Consider the following 16,434-nt stretch of genomic DNA (forward strand, 5'->3'; position numbering starts at 1 on the left):
TTGAGAATGTGTGAGTCAGAGCCTCACCCCCGCCCCCGCGGCTGACTCACTCCTCCCTCTAGCTCTGGGAAGTCAGGCTGGGGAATCATGCCACTCTCCAATCCATTTAAAGTTAAAGATTCTTTTATTAATAAATTCTCCCATCCCTCCAAACTTTCTCCCCAAAATAAATATCTCCCCACTCTTTGAGAGTTGGGGGTGCAGTGTCTCAGGGCCAGCCCCCCTAGAGGGCCAGCCCCCTAGCATTAGGAACAGATCCCTAACCCACCCCCTGCAGGCTGAGACCCCAGTGCTGAAATTTCAGCACATCTGTGTGGGTGGGGCATGGTGTTCTGTCTGCCCCTCACTTCAGCCTAACCCCCAGACCATGGGGGTAGGGGACCCTTATGCAAATGTTGCATTTTTTAATGTCAGTTATCTGGTGTGAGTGGGCCTGGGTCACCTTTTCTGTCCTGGAGCCTGAACTCTGGATCCAGGCCTCAGAGAAGTGATTCACCTGTCCCCCATCCCTGCACACCCCCATGACTGGAGCAGCCTGGCTCTGGCTGTGTCTGGGAGGCAGGGGCTGGCTCTGAATGAATGAATGAATGAATGAAGAGTGGGCACCGCCTCCTGCTGACCAAGGACACTCATTGTCACTGGATCAGCGCCACGCCAGGACAGCCTTCCCCACCGGTCTCCTCAATGGGAGCTGCAAGATAAGAAGAGGGGTCGTCATGAGCTGGGGAAATATTGAGGAGTTATGGGGGGTGGGCGGGTCAGGGCATACTTACTGGTAAACTTTTCTCTTCTTCGGCACTGTCTCCAGACCAGGAAGCCGGAAAGTAGCCCCAGCACGAGGGCCAGGCTCATGGCGCCCCCCAAGATGGGCCACAGCAGCCCAAAGGAGGCTGAAGGGGCCCCTGCGCCTAGGGGCAGGATTCGAAGTCAGACCTCAACCCTCCCTGGGCCAATTCCACCCCCTAGATCTGACCCTCAAGTCTTTCCCCTACCGTGGCCCCTACCCCAATTGGAGCCCTTGCCCGCTTCTGCTTCCCACGTAATTCCCCATATCTGAAGCCACCTGCTCCCTCCTCTACCCCAGCAACTATCCCCCGGTCTGGGGTCCTCTCGCCTCTGGCCCCGCCCTCCACTCACAGCCCAGGCAGAAGTCGCTGTGCGGTCGCGCCGGACACGACGCGCAGTCCATGCACTTGTCGAGGTCCGCGCTCCAAGAGCTGCCACGAGAGCACGGAGTGGTGCCTGAGGAAGGGGCCATGGGTCAGAGGCTGGGGTTGGGACGCGGCTATTCTGGGGGCTGAAGTCAGGGTCGGCCGGATCGTATAACGTGAGTCACTGGCGCCCTCCGCATTCCTCACAGGTGACCCGCACGGCCTGACCCGGACGTGGCAGCGCGGGGTGAAGAGGGGCATAGTGCGGGAGGCTGGGGGAGGGGTGAGGTCCCCACACCCCCTCACCGCCGCCGCCGCCGGGTGACTCATTCCTGGGCACTGGGCCCGACCCCGGTCCTCTCCCCCCCCCCCCCGCATAGCTGGGCACTGAAGTCACCGGATGGAAGGGGGCACCACACATGGTATGGGGCGCAGACCCCCGTGCCTGTCTAGACACCGTCCCCAGACTCCGGTCACTGGGACTGGGCAGACCCGGTTTGACCAAGCTGGGGGCATGCCCCGTCACCGGACCAGACATCCGGCCTTCAAACTTTCTCCACTTCCGAGTCCAAGTTGGACAGGCGGGAAACTGAGGCCGGGACTGGGGATGAAGCTCGGAGCGAGATGGGACTTCCCCTGGCCAGGCAGCGCGGTGTCTAGAAACTACCTGCCTCCCGACTCCATGGAACCCCAGTTCTGCCCCCTCCTCTAGGTCCCCAAAGCTGGCCCCCGGTCCCCGATTGAGGGTTCCCGGCCCTCCCGCCCTCCCGCCCAGCCCCAGCCCGGCGTACCTGACACCGGCTCCCCAGCCGCCGCGCACAGCAGCGGCAGCCCGAGCCCCAGTACAAGGAGCCGCAGCAGCGGGCACAGCAGGCTGAGAGCCATGGTGCGCGTCCCGCGGCCGCTGCCATCTGAGACCGCGGCGAGTCCCGGGGACAGACGGCCTCAGCCGGGTCCCCGCCCCCGCCTTCCGGGGCGGGCCGCTAGCCGCGGCCGGCCCCCAGACGCCCCGCCCCGCCCGCCGGCCCGCTAAATTCAGTCCTCGGCTCTGCAAACAGCGTCCGCGTGCGCGAGCCTGGGGACTTGGCGGGTCGCAGACTGGCTGCGCTCTCCGGGGTCAGGTCCGGGAGGTGTGTGTGGGCGGAATCAGACACGAAACCACCCAAGGCACAGATAACTGCAGCTTTATTAAGGACCCCGGGGGTACCATATTAAAATAATGATGTATCCTTTAATTTCTACCTTAGGATATAATTACCTAGTAAAATGGGTGCTTGTCTCCATTTTCCGAGTATGAAACTAAGGCTCGGGAAAGTGGCGGAGCCGAGACCCAAGTTCCATTTGGCTCCACGCCCTGCGCCCCGACCCGCTGCGGGCCCCGACGTCAGCCGCCCGAGCCCCCACACCCGCACCCAGTCTCCAGAGCTGAGGACCAGGAGGTCGCGATTCGCGCACCCTCAGTGGTCTGCACTGGGGTCTCTGCCCCTCCCCGGGGCGGTGGTCCAGTGACGTCAGTGCCTCTTTAAATTCCCGCCTCCGCCCCATCCTCACACTCGCGGCTCCTAGGAATCTCCGCGGACTGCTTCCTTCTCAGGTGACCCTGCGGGCAGCGTGCGTATTGGGAAGGAGGAGGTGGATACCTAGAGGAACGGGGTGCAAGGGGACAGGCAGCATGGACAACCTGGACTGATCTGGCGGCGGCGGCCACTGGGGTCGGCGAGGCCCCGGCGAGGGACAGATCGGGTCCTTCGGCTGTTCGAAAAGGGTTAAACTCCCCTTCCCCCCTCCCCTGGGACAAAGGCACCGAAACCCGGGCGCCCCTCCCCCACCGGCGCTGCTTCTGGATCCGTCGCCCCTCCCCCTCACCTGCGGGAGCAGACCCTAGGCGGGCGCAGCCATTAAACATTACCTCCCGAGCCGCTCCCAGGCTGTTGGGGAACTGAGGACACCCACCTTCGGGCCGGACTCCCAAGGGAAGTAGGAATCGGGAGCGGGAAGGAGCACCCTCGGCACGAGTCGAGCCCATGGTGTGTGGAAAGGGAATGGGTCGAGGGCAGACGAGGTGCAGGATGCCTAGGCTGGCTGCCCTCGGCTGTAACTCGGCGGGACGGCTGGAGGTGTAGACAGGGGACTGGGACCAGCAAGGGGTGGGCCACCCCGGCTGATCTCCCCCGAGGTCTTCAACTCAGGCTCAGTTGAAAAAGTGAATGGAGAACCTGCCCTCTGGCTACACTGCTGGGCTGGTGCTAGGTTTAGGTCCGAGCGGTGCGCAGGAACTTTGGGCAATGGAGAGCCGCAAGAACCCGAACAAAACTGATCCGGGTGGAGACCCCCGACACTAAGTGAGATGTGAGGGGAGACAGGTGCGAGGAGGCTGCTGTAGAAGAACTGGTTCACTGGATAGACCCCAAGGATTTTAGCTCCTTTTAGGGAAGTTGTGTCCTGAGAGGATGGCATTTGGGCCCCCCCCCAAAAAAAAACCACACACACACACAAGAAAAATGTCCCTGACCTTGGGCGTATGTTTTGTGACCCCAAAGGGAGAGCAGAAGAGTGACCATAGGGAAGGAAGTGCTTTTGGGTGGGAGACTGCTTTTTCCCCTCATCTCCTCTGCCTCTTCAGGGATTGTTGGCTCCTGCTGGGCTGGGCTGGGCTGGGCTGGGCTAGGGCAGGTGAAGTGGGGACTGGTGAGCCACCCAGAACACAAGATCTCTAAGATCAAACTGGAAACCTCCTGCCTGAGGTATGGAACCCTGTTGGGGTGAGGGGTTTGGACACTCCTACTGGCTGGTAAGAGAAAGCTTGGATCTCTAATCTTGGTGGTTTTGAGATTGAAACTCAACAGCTCGAGCCAGCCTTCCGTCTGTGCACCCTGTGGAAGATACCTAAAGATTTCGCTGTCACTTCATCCCCTTTTTGTCACTTTGCTGTTTGATAAAATGTACCCATAGTGGCTGAAGCTAGGAACTAACACTTGCTTAGGCTTTATATTATCTTTCATTTGTACTCAAAACAGCCAGGACTAGGTGGCTTATTTATTCACTATTGTAAGACAGTGCCTGTCACATAACTAGGGAAAAAGAAATAAATGGTAAAGCAGTAATGCTCATTTTGCCCATAAGAAAAAGAGGCTCAGGGACAGGACATGGTATCCCAACTCCCAGGGTTCATACCTTTGGAGTTCTGTGTGGCCATGGCACATGGCATCAGGGTTGGCAGTCACTGGGAATGAGGGATCTGGACCAGCTGGTCATAAACATTACTCTGTTCTGTCCCTCAGCACAGCTTTCAACCTCAACCTCATCATGGCCTCTGCTGGTCTGCAAATACTGGGGATTGTCCTGACACTGCTTGGCTGGGTGAACGCTCTGGTGTCCTGTGCCCTGCCCCTGTGGAAGGTGACCGCCTTCATCGGCAACAGCATCGTGGTGGCCCAGGTGGTGTGGGAGGGACTGTGGATGTCCTGCGTGGTGCAGAGCACGGGCCAGATGCAGTGCAAGGTGTATGACTCAATGCTGGCGCTACCCCAGGACCTGCAGGTTGCCCGAGCCCTCTGTGTCATCACCCTCCTCGTTGCCCTGGTGGGCCTGCTGATCTACCTTGGTGGGGCCAAGTGCACCACCTGTGTGGAGGACAAGGACTCCAAGGCCCATCTGGTGCTCACCTCTGGGGTCATCTTTGTCATCTCAGGGGTCCTGACCCTCATCCCCATCTGCTGGACGGCCCATGCCATCATTCAGGACTTCTACAACCCCCTGGTGGCAGAGGCCCAAAAGCGGGAGCTGGGGGCCTCCCTCTACCTGGGCTGGGCAGCATCTGGCCTTTTGTTGCTGGGTGGGGGGCTGCTGTGCTACACCTGCCCTTCCGGGGGGTCTCGGGGCTCCAGCCACTACCTGGCCCGATACTCAGCATCTGCCCCACGCGCCAACTCTCAGGGACCCTCTGAATACCCCACCAAGAATTATGTCTGATGTGGGTGGGAGAGTGGGCTCCCTTGACAATGGAGCCTACCCCTGAGCTGGAATCATCAAAATGCACAATGGTTTCTCGATTGCTTTTGTTTTTCTTTTTATTATTGGGGGAGGGGGTTTTCCTTTTAATCCATTTGATAAACACTGAACCAAGAAGAAACAGACTCCCACCTGGGCTCTGCTGCTGGCCTGTCTTTGGATGATGGAACCAAGGAGACAACACTGAAGAGTTTCTGGATCTTTCTCCACCTTGGACATTCCCATCTGGGAGTCCGGCCTGGCCAGGTGCTTTGTGACAAGATGCTTTGATGGTCTGTCCCCAAGAGTTCCTGCTGTTGTTGGGGCAGGGCCTCCCTGGATTTGCAGGGATGAGCCCCACCTTCCTGGTCAGGCCTCTAGAAGCCCAGGGACTCTTGAGCACCAAGTACCCTTGAGAAGGGCAGATGATAAGTTACCAGAAACCACCTACCTCCAAAGATTCTGACCTCTGGTTCTTTCGTCCTCGGCCCAGAGTTGCTTCTCAGCCATGCTGTGGGACCCTGACCCTCATCTCTGGGCCCTGTACACTTCTGCTATGCCACACCCACACTCAGCAATTTTTACTAAATAAAGTGTTTTGTTTTGCTTTGTTACTTGCCTTTGGTGTTGCTGGCAAGCTATTGAGTTCCAGCCTGGTGTGCAGTGAGCGTGAGTGACTGGCCTCCTTTGTTGCCCCCTGCCTAGCATGGTCTGAGTGAGGTTTACCCATAGGGCAGGACCTGGATCAGACCTTGGCTTGAAAGCCCTGGGGAGGTCACCTGGGCTTCCCTGCCTAATCACAGATCAAGGCAGCCAGAGGTACAAATAATCTTTATTCTGGGAACTCCATTTGGGGCAGGGGAGTAGGGTGGACCTTCTGGCCTGGCCTGGGTCTCTGAATGCAGGTATGTTCTGGCCAAGCTGGAGCAGACCAGCTCCAGGGCAGGCAGAGCATGATCCTCTGCTTGTTTGAGCCAAGGAGCTACTGCCCTTCGGATGAGGCCCAGGTTCCAGGGGCAGGGGAGGAGGCCCAACCCAGGACCTGGGCAGCAGGAAAAAAGCAACTGGTTTTGAGAGGCAGGCCAGGAGGTCAGACCCCATTGAGGAGGGCATGGGCTCAGCCAGGCCATGTGAGACTAGCCCAGAAGCCAAGCTGGCTGGAGCTCCTGGAAAGTGGGTGTCACGTGGGGAAGGGGTTGGTGGTAGAAGGCAGGGGTTAGAGAAGGCATCCAGTAGAAAGTCCAGGCTCAGAGCAGCGGGCTCCCAGAGACTTCTTTCACCTCACACGTAGTCCCTCTTGTCCATCCCAGAGGTGCCTGAGCGGGAGGGGATGGAGTAGCCCAGCCTGGGTCCTCGGGGCCGGTCGATCTGGGGTGGAGGGCATGTGCAGCAGAGGAGGCCCCCGCCCAGCATGAGCAGGGCAGCTGCTGCCCAGCCCAGGTAAAGGGAGGCCCCCAGCTCCCGTTTGAGGGCCTCAGCCACCAGGGGGTTGTAGAAGTCCTGGATGATAGCGTGGGCTGTCCAGCAGATGGGGATGAGAACCAGGATGCCTGAGAGGAGGAGGATGACCCCCCCGGTGAGTACGATGCGGGCTTTGGCACCTTCGTCCTCCACACAGGTGGTGCACTGGGCGCCCGTAATGGCCACCAGCAGGCCGAGCAGGGCCAGCAGGAGGGCAACCACACAGAGGGCTCGGGCAGCCTGCAGGTCCTGGGGCAGCGCCAGAATGGAGTCATACACCTTGCACTGCATCTGGCCCGTGCTCTGCACCACGCAGGACATCCACAGTCCCTCCCACACCACCTGGGCCACCACGATGCTGTTGCCGATGAAGGCGGTCACCTTCCACAGGGGCAGGGTGCAGGACACCAGGGTCCCCAGCCAGCCCAACACGGCCAGGGTCATGCCCAGGAGTTCTAGGCCAGCTGAAGCCATCTGCCCCTTCGATTAGGTCTTCTCAACTCTTGGTAGTCCGGTAAACTGAGGAGTGAGTCGTCAGATGCTGCCAAGTAGGGGTCTTGCTCCAGCCAGGAATGGGCAGTGTCCTCAGTCCAGGACAGTTCTCACATTTGTAGACCTCTTTCTTACAAGGCACCTCCTCGCTCCGTGCCCCTCACAAGTGTCTCTGGCCCCCGACAAATACAAAAGCTCACAGACCTGCTCAGCTGAGTGGCTGGTATCCCCTGGAGATGCCCGTCGCCCACCAGTTGCCCAGTGGCTGCTTCTTCTGCCACCCTGCAGTCACGCCCCAATCACTGCCTGTCTGACCAGCTACATAGAACCTTCCCTCCAACCCACCTTCAGGCTGGAGAGAGCCTCCTCCCCTCTGACTGGCGCAGGTTCACGCTGAGCAGTATACCCCTGCCGGATGCCACCTGGGGACTGCCGGCTCCTGGCAGCAGGCATGGGGGTTTTAAGGCGGAGGCAGGGGAGGAGCAGCCAGGCAAAGACTGGGGAGGCCAGTGCTACCGGGAGGAGGCGGGGCTGGGAGGGGAGGAGGACTCGAAGTTAGCGGGGAGGGCATACCGTGACCTGGAAGGAACAGGGGAGGAGAGAAGAACATCTATGCCCGTGGGAACCCAGGGACAAAGGAGTGGTGAGACTGAGCATCGGCTCTGGGAGAAGAAATGTAACTGGCTCAGGACAAAGAAGTGGGGCAGTTGCGGGGCTCAGCTCCCCTTCCTGAGACTCCTTCGCCCCTCCCCCGCTGTCCTTGCTCTCCCTGGCCTGGTTCGTTTCTTGATGATGCAAACGTATCCCAGCTTTCCCAGTATCGCGCACCCCCACCCGCCCATACCCCGCGGCTAGGACTCTCCGGAATTCGATCTGTCTCCTGTTTGAGCCCAGAGGCCCTAGCGGCTCCCGAGGGAAGGGCCCCCGCCCGCACCGTTCCCTAGGCGACAGGTGCCTGGCGCCCAGCTCAGGTGGCATCGTCCAGGCAACGGCCTAGAAAACCACCCCCTCAGTTATCCCTTAGCTCAGGTATGCCCTCTCCACCCCCTCCACTGAAACTGGGGGCCAAGCTGAGTTGCTGTGAAGTCTCTGGAGGCCAGAGGATAAAGAGCCTGTTGTGGAAGTGGGGGAGGAGCACTCGGGGCTTGGGTGAAAGGGAAAGAGCAGCAGGGGCAGGAGCTCCCCTTGCCCGTGGGGAGTGAGTGATGGCTCTGGATGAGACACCCAGGAGGAAGGCAACAGGAGTTCGGCCCAGGTGACTCCGGTCTCCCTGAGCCCTGCCTCACAGTCCTCAGGAAAGACCCTGTCCTCAAGACCAAGCAGAGCTCCATGACACCCTCTGCGGGAGGCGGCCTGGGAGGCACACAGACCTTAGCTGAAATCCTGCCCCTCTCGCCTGGGATAGATAACAAAAGGTCAAGTTCCTTAACCTCCTTGGGTCAAAGACCTCTTTGAGAAACCTCCTGAGGCCCAGAAATGCAAGCCCCTCATTTTAGGGCATGGGTTATGAACTCCCTCAAGCCCCTCCCTGGGTGCTAAGAACTGCGAATTGTATGAAAGCCAAGGGGACTGATGAAAATTCCACTCTCCAGGGTGGTTGGGAGGACTCTCAAAGACAGCCCTCTCCTGGGAGATCCTCTCACCTCCATCCCTCCTGAGGAAGAACAGAGGCCTGACTGCCCTGTGAGGAGATGTCCCTCAACGTGTGTCCTGGAGGGCGGGGAGGACCCCACACACACCTGGTCACTGCACCACCCTACAACCCTGGGAGAGGGGAGGGTGTTAGGTGTGTCCCCACTTACCCCGAAGGGGCTTTATTCATAAATGACTCTAACTTCAGGTTGGTGCATTGCTCTGGGAGTGGGTTTTAGGATATTTTTGTAAGAGGGGTCTATATTTTCTGCAGATTTGCAAAGGGGTGGTTGACCCCAAAAGTTTGAGAACCCATCCCCCTAAAATGGGGAGACTGAGGCCAGAGGTAATCTGTGGGTCTGCAAGTGGGCCCCTGTGATGGGGACCTCCTCTATACCTGGTGCCTCCCCACAGGGCCATGGGGCAATGCTGTCCAGTGTGAGGGGCTGACCTGGTGGCCCTTGGACGTCTGAGGACTATGAGGGGAGTGCTGATGACAGCAGGCTGTGATGGGCATGGAATATCTTGGGCAGAGCTTGCCCAGTTCCTCCAGCCCCTGAGGCTTCAGTTGCATGGGGAGGAAGGGTAGCTGAGCTGAAGGCAAATAGAAGCAAACCTTCAGTGGGCTCCCTCTATAGTCAGCAGGACTGCCAGGAATCCAGCTCCACAGGTTTGGGCAGATGTCAGGCACACTCAGCAAGCCCAGGTCTCTGGAAGGGCCCACCGACCCCGCCCACATGGGTCAGAAAGGCCTCCCATCCCAGGCAGCCCCAGCCTAGGGCCTTTTGTGGCCCCCAGGCCCAGCACAGTCTGCCTCCTGCCTTGGCCTTAAGGTGACCCACTCGTCATTCTGGTTTCAGGACTGAGTCCTGCATCCTGGGGAATCTAGGACAGTTCGTCAGCCTGCAGTCAGGCCTGTTTCAGGGCCCACCAGTTCCACAGGCAGCTCTTCAGCGCCGACCCCCAGTGTTGTCATGGGGCCTTGTCTGTGCTGCACACACACACCAAGGAACCCTAGCATCCCGAGAAGGCACTAAGGGGCCCCTAATTTTTTTTAGACCTCAGTTCTTTGGCCCCAAATATCTACATTCAAGAAGGTGGAGACCCCACACTGCTAGGGGCTGGCCAGCCACATGGGAGGCGGGTGTCCAAAGGATGAAGACACCCTCCCTTTCATTCCCCACCTCCAGAGACCAGTCTACCAGAGGTGCCTCCAGGGTGGCCTGGTGGCTTCAGCTTCCTCCTACCTGTCACCCACTCCCCCCACCGCACTTTGATAAGGTGCTGCCTAGAGGGAGAGTAAAAGTGGGACAATTTGTTGGAAAACAGGCCAGAAGTGAGAGGTTGGAGGAGCTGCCCACTGCGGGTGGAGGGAGAGGGAGATTCATAGGCAGGGGATAGATTCCCGGGGCACCTAAGCAAGAATGGACTTCCTGCCCTCAGCCCTTCTTGGAAAGAGTCCAGGAGGCCCCAATCCCTCTCTGAGTTCCCCTGGTACACCTGGATTCAGTTGCATCTGGAAACCGAAGGGTTACAGTTGGAGCCTGAAGCTGAGACTGTGATGGGGCTGGAATGCCATTGATATGGAGGGTTGAGATCCCCACTGAGGTTAGCAACTCAAGGGCACTTTAACACCTCGGTTGGAATCCCTACCCCCATCTGCCTCTGCCCCAGAATGAGGTGGGACAGGAGAGCATTCCCCAGCTACCTAGAGAGGAAACCGGGGCAGGGGTCAGCCTTGCTCTCCACCAGCCCCTTCAAGGAGTGGGCCTGGAAGTGGGTTTGGGGGCTACACAACCCAAGGGCATCACCTACTGGGACGGTGCCTGAAGCCCCAGTGTTACTGGTACAAAAGCCCGTCCAGGTTCCTAAACCTAAAGGTGTGGATCAAACCTTGAGATTCTTTAAGAATTCTCACCGGTTTTACAACCCCCACTTTACAGACATGGAAATACGTTAAGGAAATGTGGCCTATGTGTACATGCATGAAACAGGACCAACCTGATGCCACTCCAGACCCTGACTTCAAAGCCGACTCCTTCCCCAGCCTATGGGGGAGCTCGTGAAGTTGGGCCTTCCGGTGCCTTTCTCTGGAGGCAGCCAGCAGTGCAGCCCAATAGCTAAGCCCCACACTGCCACCCCACCTGCACCCCCTGCCCCAGAGCCAGCCACCCTCTTCTTCCCCCTACTTCTAGAGGTTCCCTGTGCCAGGAAGTCTCTGCAGAGAGCCACATCTGGATCTGATTCCACAAGAAACCACTCTCCACCCTGGCTCACTTTCACCATGTCTGGGCCCCCGATGCAGAGAGCTCTGGTGTTTGCTCACCACCTGCAGCAGGCAGCTCACTGGACCCTGGGTCAGACCTGGTGCCAACCCTGCCCCAGGGCTGCATTGAGCGAGTCACAGCTGCCCTAATCTCCTGGCTGTACAATAAAGGAGAAGTCTGCCCTGCTCATCTCCAGTCACCAAAGGCATTTGCCCAGGCCGCCAGTCCCTCATATGTCTTGGGGGTTGCTATAGGTGTTAACAAGCTGTTTTGTCAAGAGGACAATGGCAGCTTCACTTCTAAGCATGGGCAGACTCCATTGATTGGGTAGCAATGAACTTTATTAACAGTTGTAATTGTCAGCTTTCAACCAGCAGTAGTTATCCAGGTAGAGTTTTGAGAGTGGAGGTGCTCTCTCAATACTGTCTTTTATTGTTTACTTTGTAAAAATATGCTTATTGATTTTAGAGAGAGGAAGGGAGAGAGTTGGAGAGAGAAACATCAATTGGTTGTCTCTCATATGCACCCCAAGTGGGGATCGAACCCACAACCTAGGTATGTGCCCTGATCGGGAATTGAACCCCCATCCTTTCGGTATACAGGACAGTATACAAGTGGGGCTCCAACCAACTGAGCCACACCAGCCAGGGCTCAACATCATCTTCTTGAAAGATACACATTGTTTTGCCCTTCCCATTTACTGTCTGATCCTTAGTTGAGAAGAGAGGAGGGCTATGGGACCTAAAGAGGACAGAGGAAGCGACAGGCCAGCAGGAATGAGAACTTGGCCATCATTCAACAAAGAGGAAAAGACCATCACTCTCTTTTTTTTTTAATTCCTGTGCCAGTGAAAGCTTTATCAAGGTACTAGTGCCTTAGGCTCCTGTCTGGGGACTCCAAGCGCAACCAGGGCTCCAGGTCAGTGAGGAACAGAGCCTAAAACACAGAGAGGGAAGCTGGGAAGACAGCTCAGGCTGTGGGCTAGCCCCAAAGGGGAAAGGTACTACCCATATGGATTGGACGGTAGCGCCCAATGCTGGGTGGCCTTAAGCCCTGGTGTGAGTGTGGCCTTATTTGCAAAAAGGGTCTTTGCAGGTGTAATTAGGTTAAAAATTCAAGATGAGATCCTTCTGGATTTATGGTGGGCCCTATATCCCATGACAGGTGAATCAGGAAAAAAAGGCCGGGAGAGATTTGAGATACAGACACAGGAGAAAGCCATGTGAAGATGGAGACAGAGACTGGAGTGACTTGGCTACAAGCCAAGGAACACCGGGAGCCACCTGATGCTGGATGAGACAAGGAAGAATCCTCCCCTAGAACCTTGGTAGGGACAGTCCTGCGATACCTTGATTTTGGACTTCTGGCTTCCAGAGCTAGGAAAGAATAAAGTTCTGTTGGTTTAAGCTGCCCAGCTGTAGTGACTTGCTACAGTAGTCACAGGAAACTCTTACACTGCCTTTGCTGCTGATAGGTTCCAGGATCTCAGAGGTCCCCCAAGGTCAAGTTGGCTTCCTGATACTGTTGCTACAGAAGAGCCCATTGAGATAGGGCGTCTGCCTGGTTACCTGAGCCCAAGCCACCTGAGTAACAAAGAGAACTTTATTCTGAGTTGTACATGCTGGGGAGAAACTGGGAGGACAGGTGAAGATGGGGAGAGAACAGGGGCTTCCTCTCATGACTCACCGTGGGAGCTTTCCTGTCCCGTGGGGATGACCTCACAACCCTCATTCCAGGGCCCAGTATCGATTGTTCAACACTATTCCCAGTGCGCCCAGGCCCTCAGAACCCCGAATCTATTTCAGCTGAAAGTATGACTTCAGACTTAGAAGGCAGGATCGAGTTTCCAAAAAGACATACAAACCTAAGTGGAGGAGGGCCTCAGCGATGGCATCCAAACTCTGTAAGAGAAAATGAGGCACTGCCCTCTGTAGGTCCCCTGGATCTGTCTCTTGCTTCATAGTGTTTGGATGAAACAGACCCAGGGACTCCCCTTCTTCCAGCCTCCAACCACCCTCCAGCCTGTTAATTCTTTTTCTCCAAGTTTTTAAAAATAGATTTTAGAGAGAGGAAGGAGAGAAACATCAATTTGTTGTTCCACTTATTCACGCATTCACTGATTGATTCTTGTATGTGCCATGATGGAGGCCCAAACCCACAGTCTTGGCATATCAGGATGATGCTCTAACCGACCAAGCCACCTGGCCATGGCCCCTCCAACCTCTTTTCCAGTCACCACCTTCAGAACCACCTCAGCCATCCTCAGCCTCCTAAAACAGTCAACACAGTTGGGTTTTTTTTTACCTTAATTCCTTTTGCCAAACCATGAGCTCTCAAATTAATCAGAATTATTCCACCCAGGTGGAGAATGCTGTGAACCGCTTGGTGAAGGTGCATCTGTAGACCTCCTACAGCTACCTCTCTCTGGGCTTCTATTTCAACCTCGAAGATGTGGCTCTGGAGGGCATGGGCCACTTCCTCCATGAGCTGGCTGAGGAGAAGCTTGAGGGCACCTAGTTTCTATTAAAGATGCAAAACCAGAGCGGTGGCCAAGTCCTGGAAGGACATGCCAAAGCCTTCACAAGAGGAATGGGGTAAAACTGAAGATGCTGTGATCATGGAGAAGGACCTGAACCAGGAGCTTTTGGATCTGCATGCCTTGGGTTCTACTGACACAGACTGTCATCTCTGTAGCTTTCTGGAGAACCACTTCTTGGATGAGAAAGTGAAACCCATCTAGAAGATGGGCGACCACCTGGCTAACCTCCACAGGCTGTCCAGCCCCAAACTGGGCTGGGCGAGGTTCTCCAGCTTACTCTCAATCACCTAGGAGCCTTTGGAGCCCAGAGGTCTTTGAGGGGCCCCTCTGCCCCTCAAAGGGGTCCCCTGGCATCTGGATTTTGCCTGAGCCTCTCCCTGAAACCACTAGGCATCCATCCTTTTAACCACCCTAGAAGCCTCTTCCAAGCATTGGACCAAATGGAAACAATAGCAGCAAAAAGAAAAAAGAGAGTGAAAATGAAATATTTGGGGTAGCTTTAGTTTAAATATTTTAAACTTTTGTTTTCATTTCCTCAAGCCACATGCTGTGCCCTGGAGCCCCACCCGCCCAGATCACCACCCAGCTTATCAGCACAGGGGATGAATTACATTCTCAAATAACGAGACAAGAGGCTTGCTGTAGGACAGGAGAAGAAAATGGAATAAATGAGTTTATTTTCAGACTTACTGCTTCCTCCCCCCAAACTGGGCTTCTGCCCTGGCAGACCCCTCTTCCCCAGGCCGGGCTCTGCCCCACGCCTTCTAGATCTGTCCGTGGGGAAGGCGGCGAGGAGCAAAGCCCCGTGTCCAGGGTGGGCTGCCTACCCACTCGTCCACTGGAGGGCCGGACTGTCAACAGGGCGGCGACAGAAAGAAGTGAGGTGGTGGCAGCGCCGGCGGCGGCAGGGGAGGTGAGAAAGGGGGCAGTGGCCAGGGGTCGCAGGGCGCAGGCGGCGCCAGTAGGTTGAAAGACGAGGGCCGTGCGGGCAGCGGCGGCAGCGGTTGTGGGGGCGTCTCGGCTACCAGTGGCGGACGGCCTCGCGCGCCCACAGGCCCGGGAGTGGCGACGATCGCGGTCTCCGGCAACGGCGGCAGTGGCAGGTGCGCGGGCGGTGGCGCAGGCGCAGGCAGGCGTGGGAGGTCCTGCAGGGCGAGAGCGGCGGCGGGCGGCTCGGGCGCGCAAGCCTCGGGAGGTAGCTCGGGCAGCGCCAGGTAGGCACCGGGGCCCCAAGGTGCCAGCGGCTCGGGCCGCAACGGGAGCGCAGGCAGCGGAGGCAACTCGGCCAGGGCTAGCGCCGACGACGGCGGGGGCTCCGGTCTCAGACCCGGAGGCAAGCCGGGTAGCGGCGGGTGCGGCAGGGTCGGGGTGGGCGGCCGGGTCAGCGATAGCGACGCACGGGCCCGGCCCAGCCGCGAGTGGGCGCGGGCGCGGACGAGCCGCGGGTGCGAGCGGGAGCGGGGGAGCCGCGCTGCCAGCTTGGTCGTTGTAGTCACTGCGGTCACTGCACTTGCCGCTGCGCCAGAGTTTAGCTCGCGCGGTCAGTCGTGGCCACATCCCGCCTGCGGGAGGCCACGCTTGCGGACAGCGGCAAGGCCAATCGGAACCGCGCCCCTCGGGGTTCCAGCCAATCAAGAGCAAATGCGCTAACGGTCTACTAGTCTCTCGCATTGACTGGCACTAGCTACCCCTGGCAGCCAATCAGAGGCAACAGCGCTTTCTAACTTAGGTCACAGCCAATCACTGTGTTCCCTGGGGGCGCTGCCTCCACAGCCTACTATCCCTGAGACCAGGCGCTGCATTCGCACGGTGGGCGCCCCCTCCTGGCAAGAGGCTCCACTGAGCCGGGGCTACTCTCCTCGGCACCCTGCCCCGTCTCCCTCGGTGGCCAATAAGGAAACTGTGTGGCTCTTCCCTTTTTGGCTTTGCCCTTAGTGATTCCAGACTGAAATGCCTGCGTGTGGGTCAAGATCTAGGCAGATTTCCATTCAGTTATCTTATAGAAAAGACATTAATTCAAAAGCAGAGCCTGACATGTAGCAACGGTGCTAAGATGGGTAAAATCATTTCAAATATGTTTAATCGGAATATAGAAACCTTTATTATATAAAGGGGGTTTCTATTTAATATCGGAATATAGAAACCTTTATTATAACATTAGAACATTTCTAGGTGTGTTAGGAAGGTACCGTCCACTACCCTCACTGAGACAATCTGCTCTGTGGCCCCTGTGCCCAGATGTTGTCTCCTAACCCTTTCTAGGTTGTGGGTTTGGTCCCTCATCTGGGTGTATACATCCCAGGTCTAGGCACTTAACGGGAAGCAACCAGTAGATGCTTCTCTCTTGCATCAGTATTTCTCTCTCTCCCTTCCTCTCTCTCTAAAAGCAATGAAAAAATGTCTTCGGGTGAGGATTTAAAAACAAAACAAAACAATTCACCAGGTTACACGAGGTGTGGATTTAGAAAAACTCTGAACACAGAGACTCATAGAGACTGATCCTGGGACTGGCCAGGATCTAGGTCAAAGTTCAGAATAGCAGATCAATCCCCAATTGTGCAACTGCCATCCCAGGCCCAGCCTAGAGAGTAATTTGCTTCTGCATTTCTGGGTGAGTGAAATTTTAATCACGAGATGAGAAAATAAAGTGATCCAACAACACTGGTAATGATAGTGGATTAGTAACTAGCTTTTTAAGATGTTTGTAAACATTCATTAATCTGAGATATCAAATGTCTGATTTATTCATTTCCAACAGTGCTTAGGAAGACATTACTGGTTGGATTCCCCCCAACCTTCCATTACCTTCCATTAAGACATCACGTAGATTATGTATGTAATTGTTTGAAATGCTAAAGGAATTGAATTACAATCAGGCTTGTAAAGAATGTAAAATATTTAG

At 56.6% G+C, this 16,434-nt stretch overlaps 4 protein-coding genes across 4 annotated transcripts; 1 reads left to right on the top strand and 3 right to left on the bottom strand.

Annotated features, from left to right (window-relative positions):
- Window positions 1-105: 105 nt before the first annotated feature.
- TNFRSF12A (TNF receptor superfamily member 12A) lies at window positions 106-2,102 on the bottom strand. The gene is made up of 4 exons (XM_045820745.1): window positions 1,943-2,102; window positions 1,138-1,242; window positions 774-908; window positions 106-691 (listed from the first exon to the last, which is right to left on the bottom strand). The coding sequence occupies exons 1-4, from the start codon at window positions 2,034-2,036 to the stop codon at window positions 636-638; spliced, it is 390 nt and encodes a 129-aa protein (XP_045676701.1). The 5' UTR covers window positions 2,037-2,102; the 3' UTR covers window positions 106-635.
- Window positions 2,103-4,457: 2,355 nt separating this feature from the next.
- Window positions 4,458-5,123, top strand: CLDN6 (claudin 6). The gene has a single exon (XM_045820825.1). It carries the CDS (start codon window positions 4,458-4,460, stop codon window positions 5,121-5,123), a length of 666 nt encoding a protein of 221 aa, XP_045676781.1.
- Window positions 5,124-6,422: 1,299 nt separating this feature from the next.
- On the bottom strand, window positions 6,423-7,076 carry CLDN9 (claudin 9). The gene has a single exon (XM_045820826.1). The coding sequence runs from the start codon at window positions 7,074-7,076 to the stop codon at window positions 6,423-6,425; it is 654 nt and encodes a 217-aa protein (XP_045676782.1).
- A 7,310-nt stretch (window positions 7,077-14,386) lies between these two features.
- On the bottom strand, window positions 14,387-16,344 carry LOC123807121 (vegetative cell wall protein gp1-like). The gene is made up of 2 exons (XM_045820669.1): window positions 16,338-16,344; window positions 14,387-15,048 (listed from the first exon to the last, which is right to left on the bottom strand). The coding sequence occupies exons 1-2, from the start codon at window positions 16,342-16,344 to the stop codon at window positions 14,387-14,389; spliced, it is 669 nt and encodes a 222-aa protein (XP_045676625.1).
- Window positions 16,345-16,434: the final 90 nt, after the last annotated feature.

The sequence above is a fragment of the Phyllostomus hastatus genome, unplaced genomic scaffold, assembly GCF_019186645.2.
Source record: "Phyllostomus hastatus isolate PE091 unplaced genomic scaffold, TTU_PhHast_1.1 phas_scaffold_442, whole genome shotgun sequence".
Lineage (NCBI taxonomy): Eukaryota > Metazoa > Chordata > Mammalia > Chiroptera > Phyllostomidae > Phyllostomus > Phyllostomus hastatus.

Bases quoted from the DNA above. Each gene is read 5' to 3' on its own strand.
- TNFRSF12A (XM_045820745.1), bottom strand. From the start codon at position 2,036: ATGGCTCTCAGCCTGCTGTGCCCGCTGCTGCGGCTCCTTGTACTGGGG. The intron at 1,243-1,942 runs GTACGCCGGGCT...CCCCTTCCTCAG, and splicing joins GGCTGGGGAGCCGGTGTCAG to GCACCACTCCGTGCTCTCGT. The intron at 909-1,137 runs GTGAGTGGAGGG...TCCTGCCCCTAG, and splicing joins CAGCGACTTCTGCCTGGGCT to GCGCAGGGGCCCCTTCAGCC.
- CLDN6 (XM_045820825.1), top strand. From the start codon at position 4,458: ATGGCCTCTGCTGGTCTGCAAATACTGGGGATTGTCCTGACACTGCTT.
- CLDN9 (XM_045820826.1), bottom strand. From the start codon at position 7,076: ATGGCTTCAGCTGGCCTAGAACTCCTGGGCATGACCCTGGCCGTGTTG.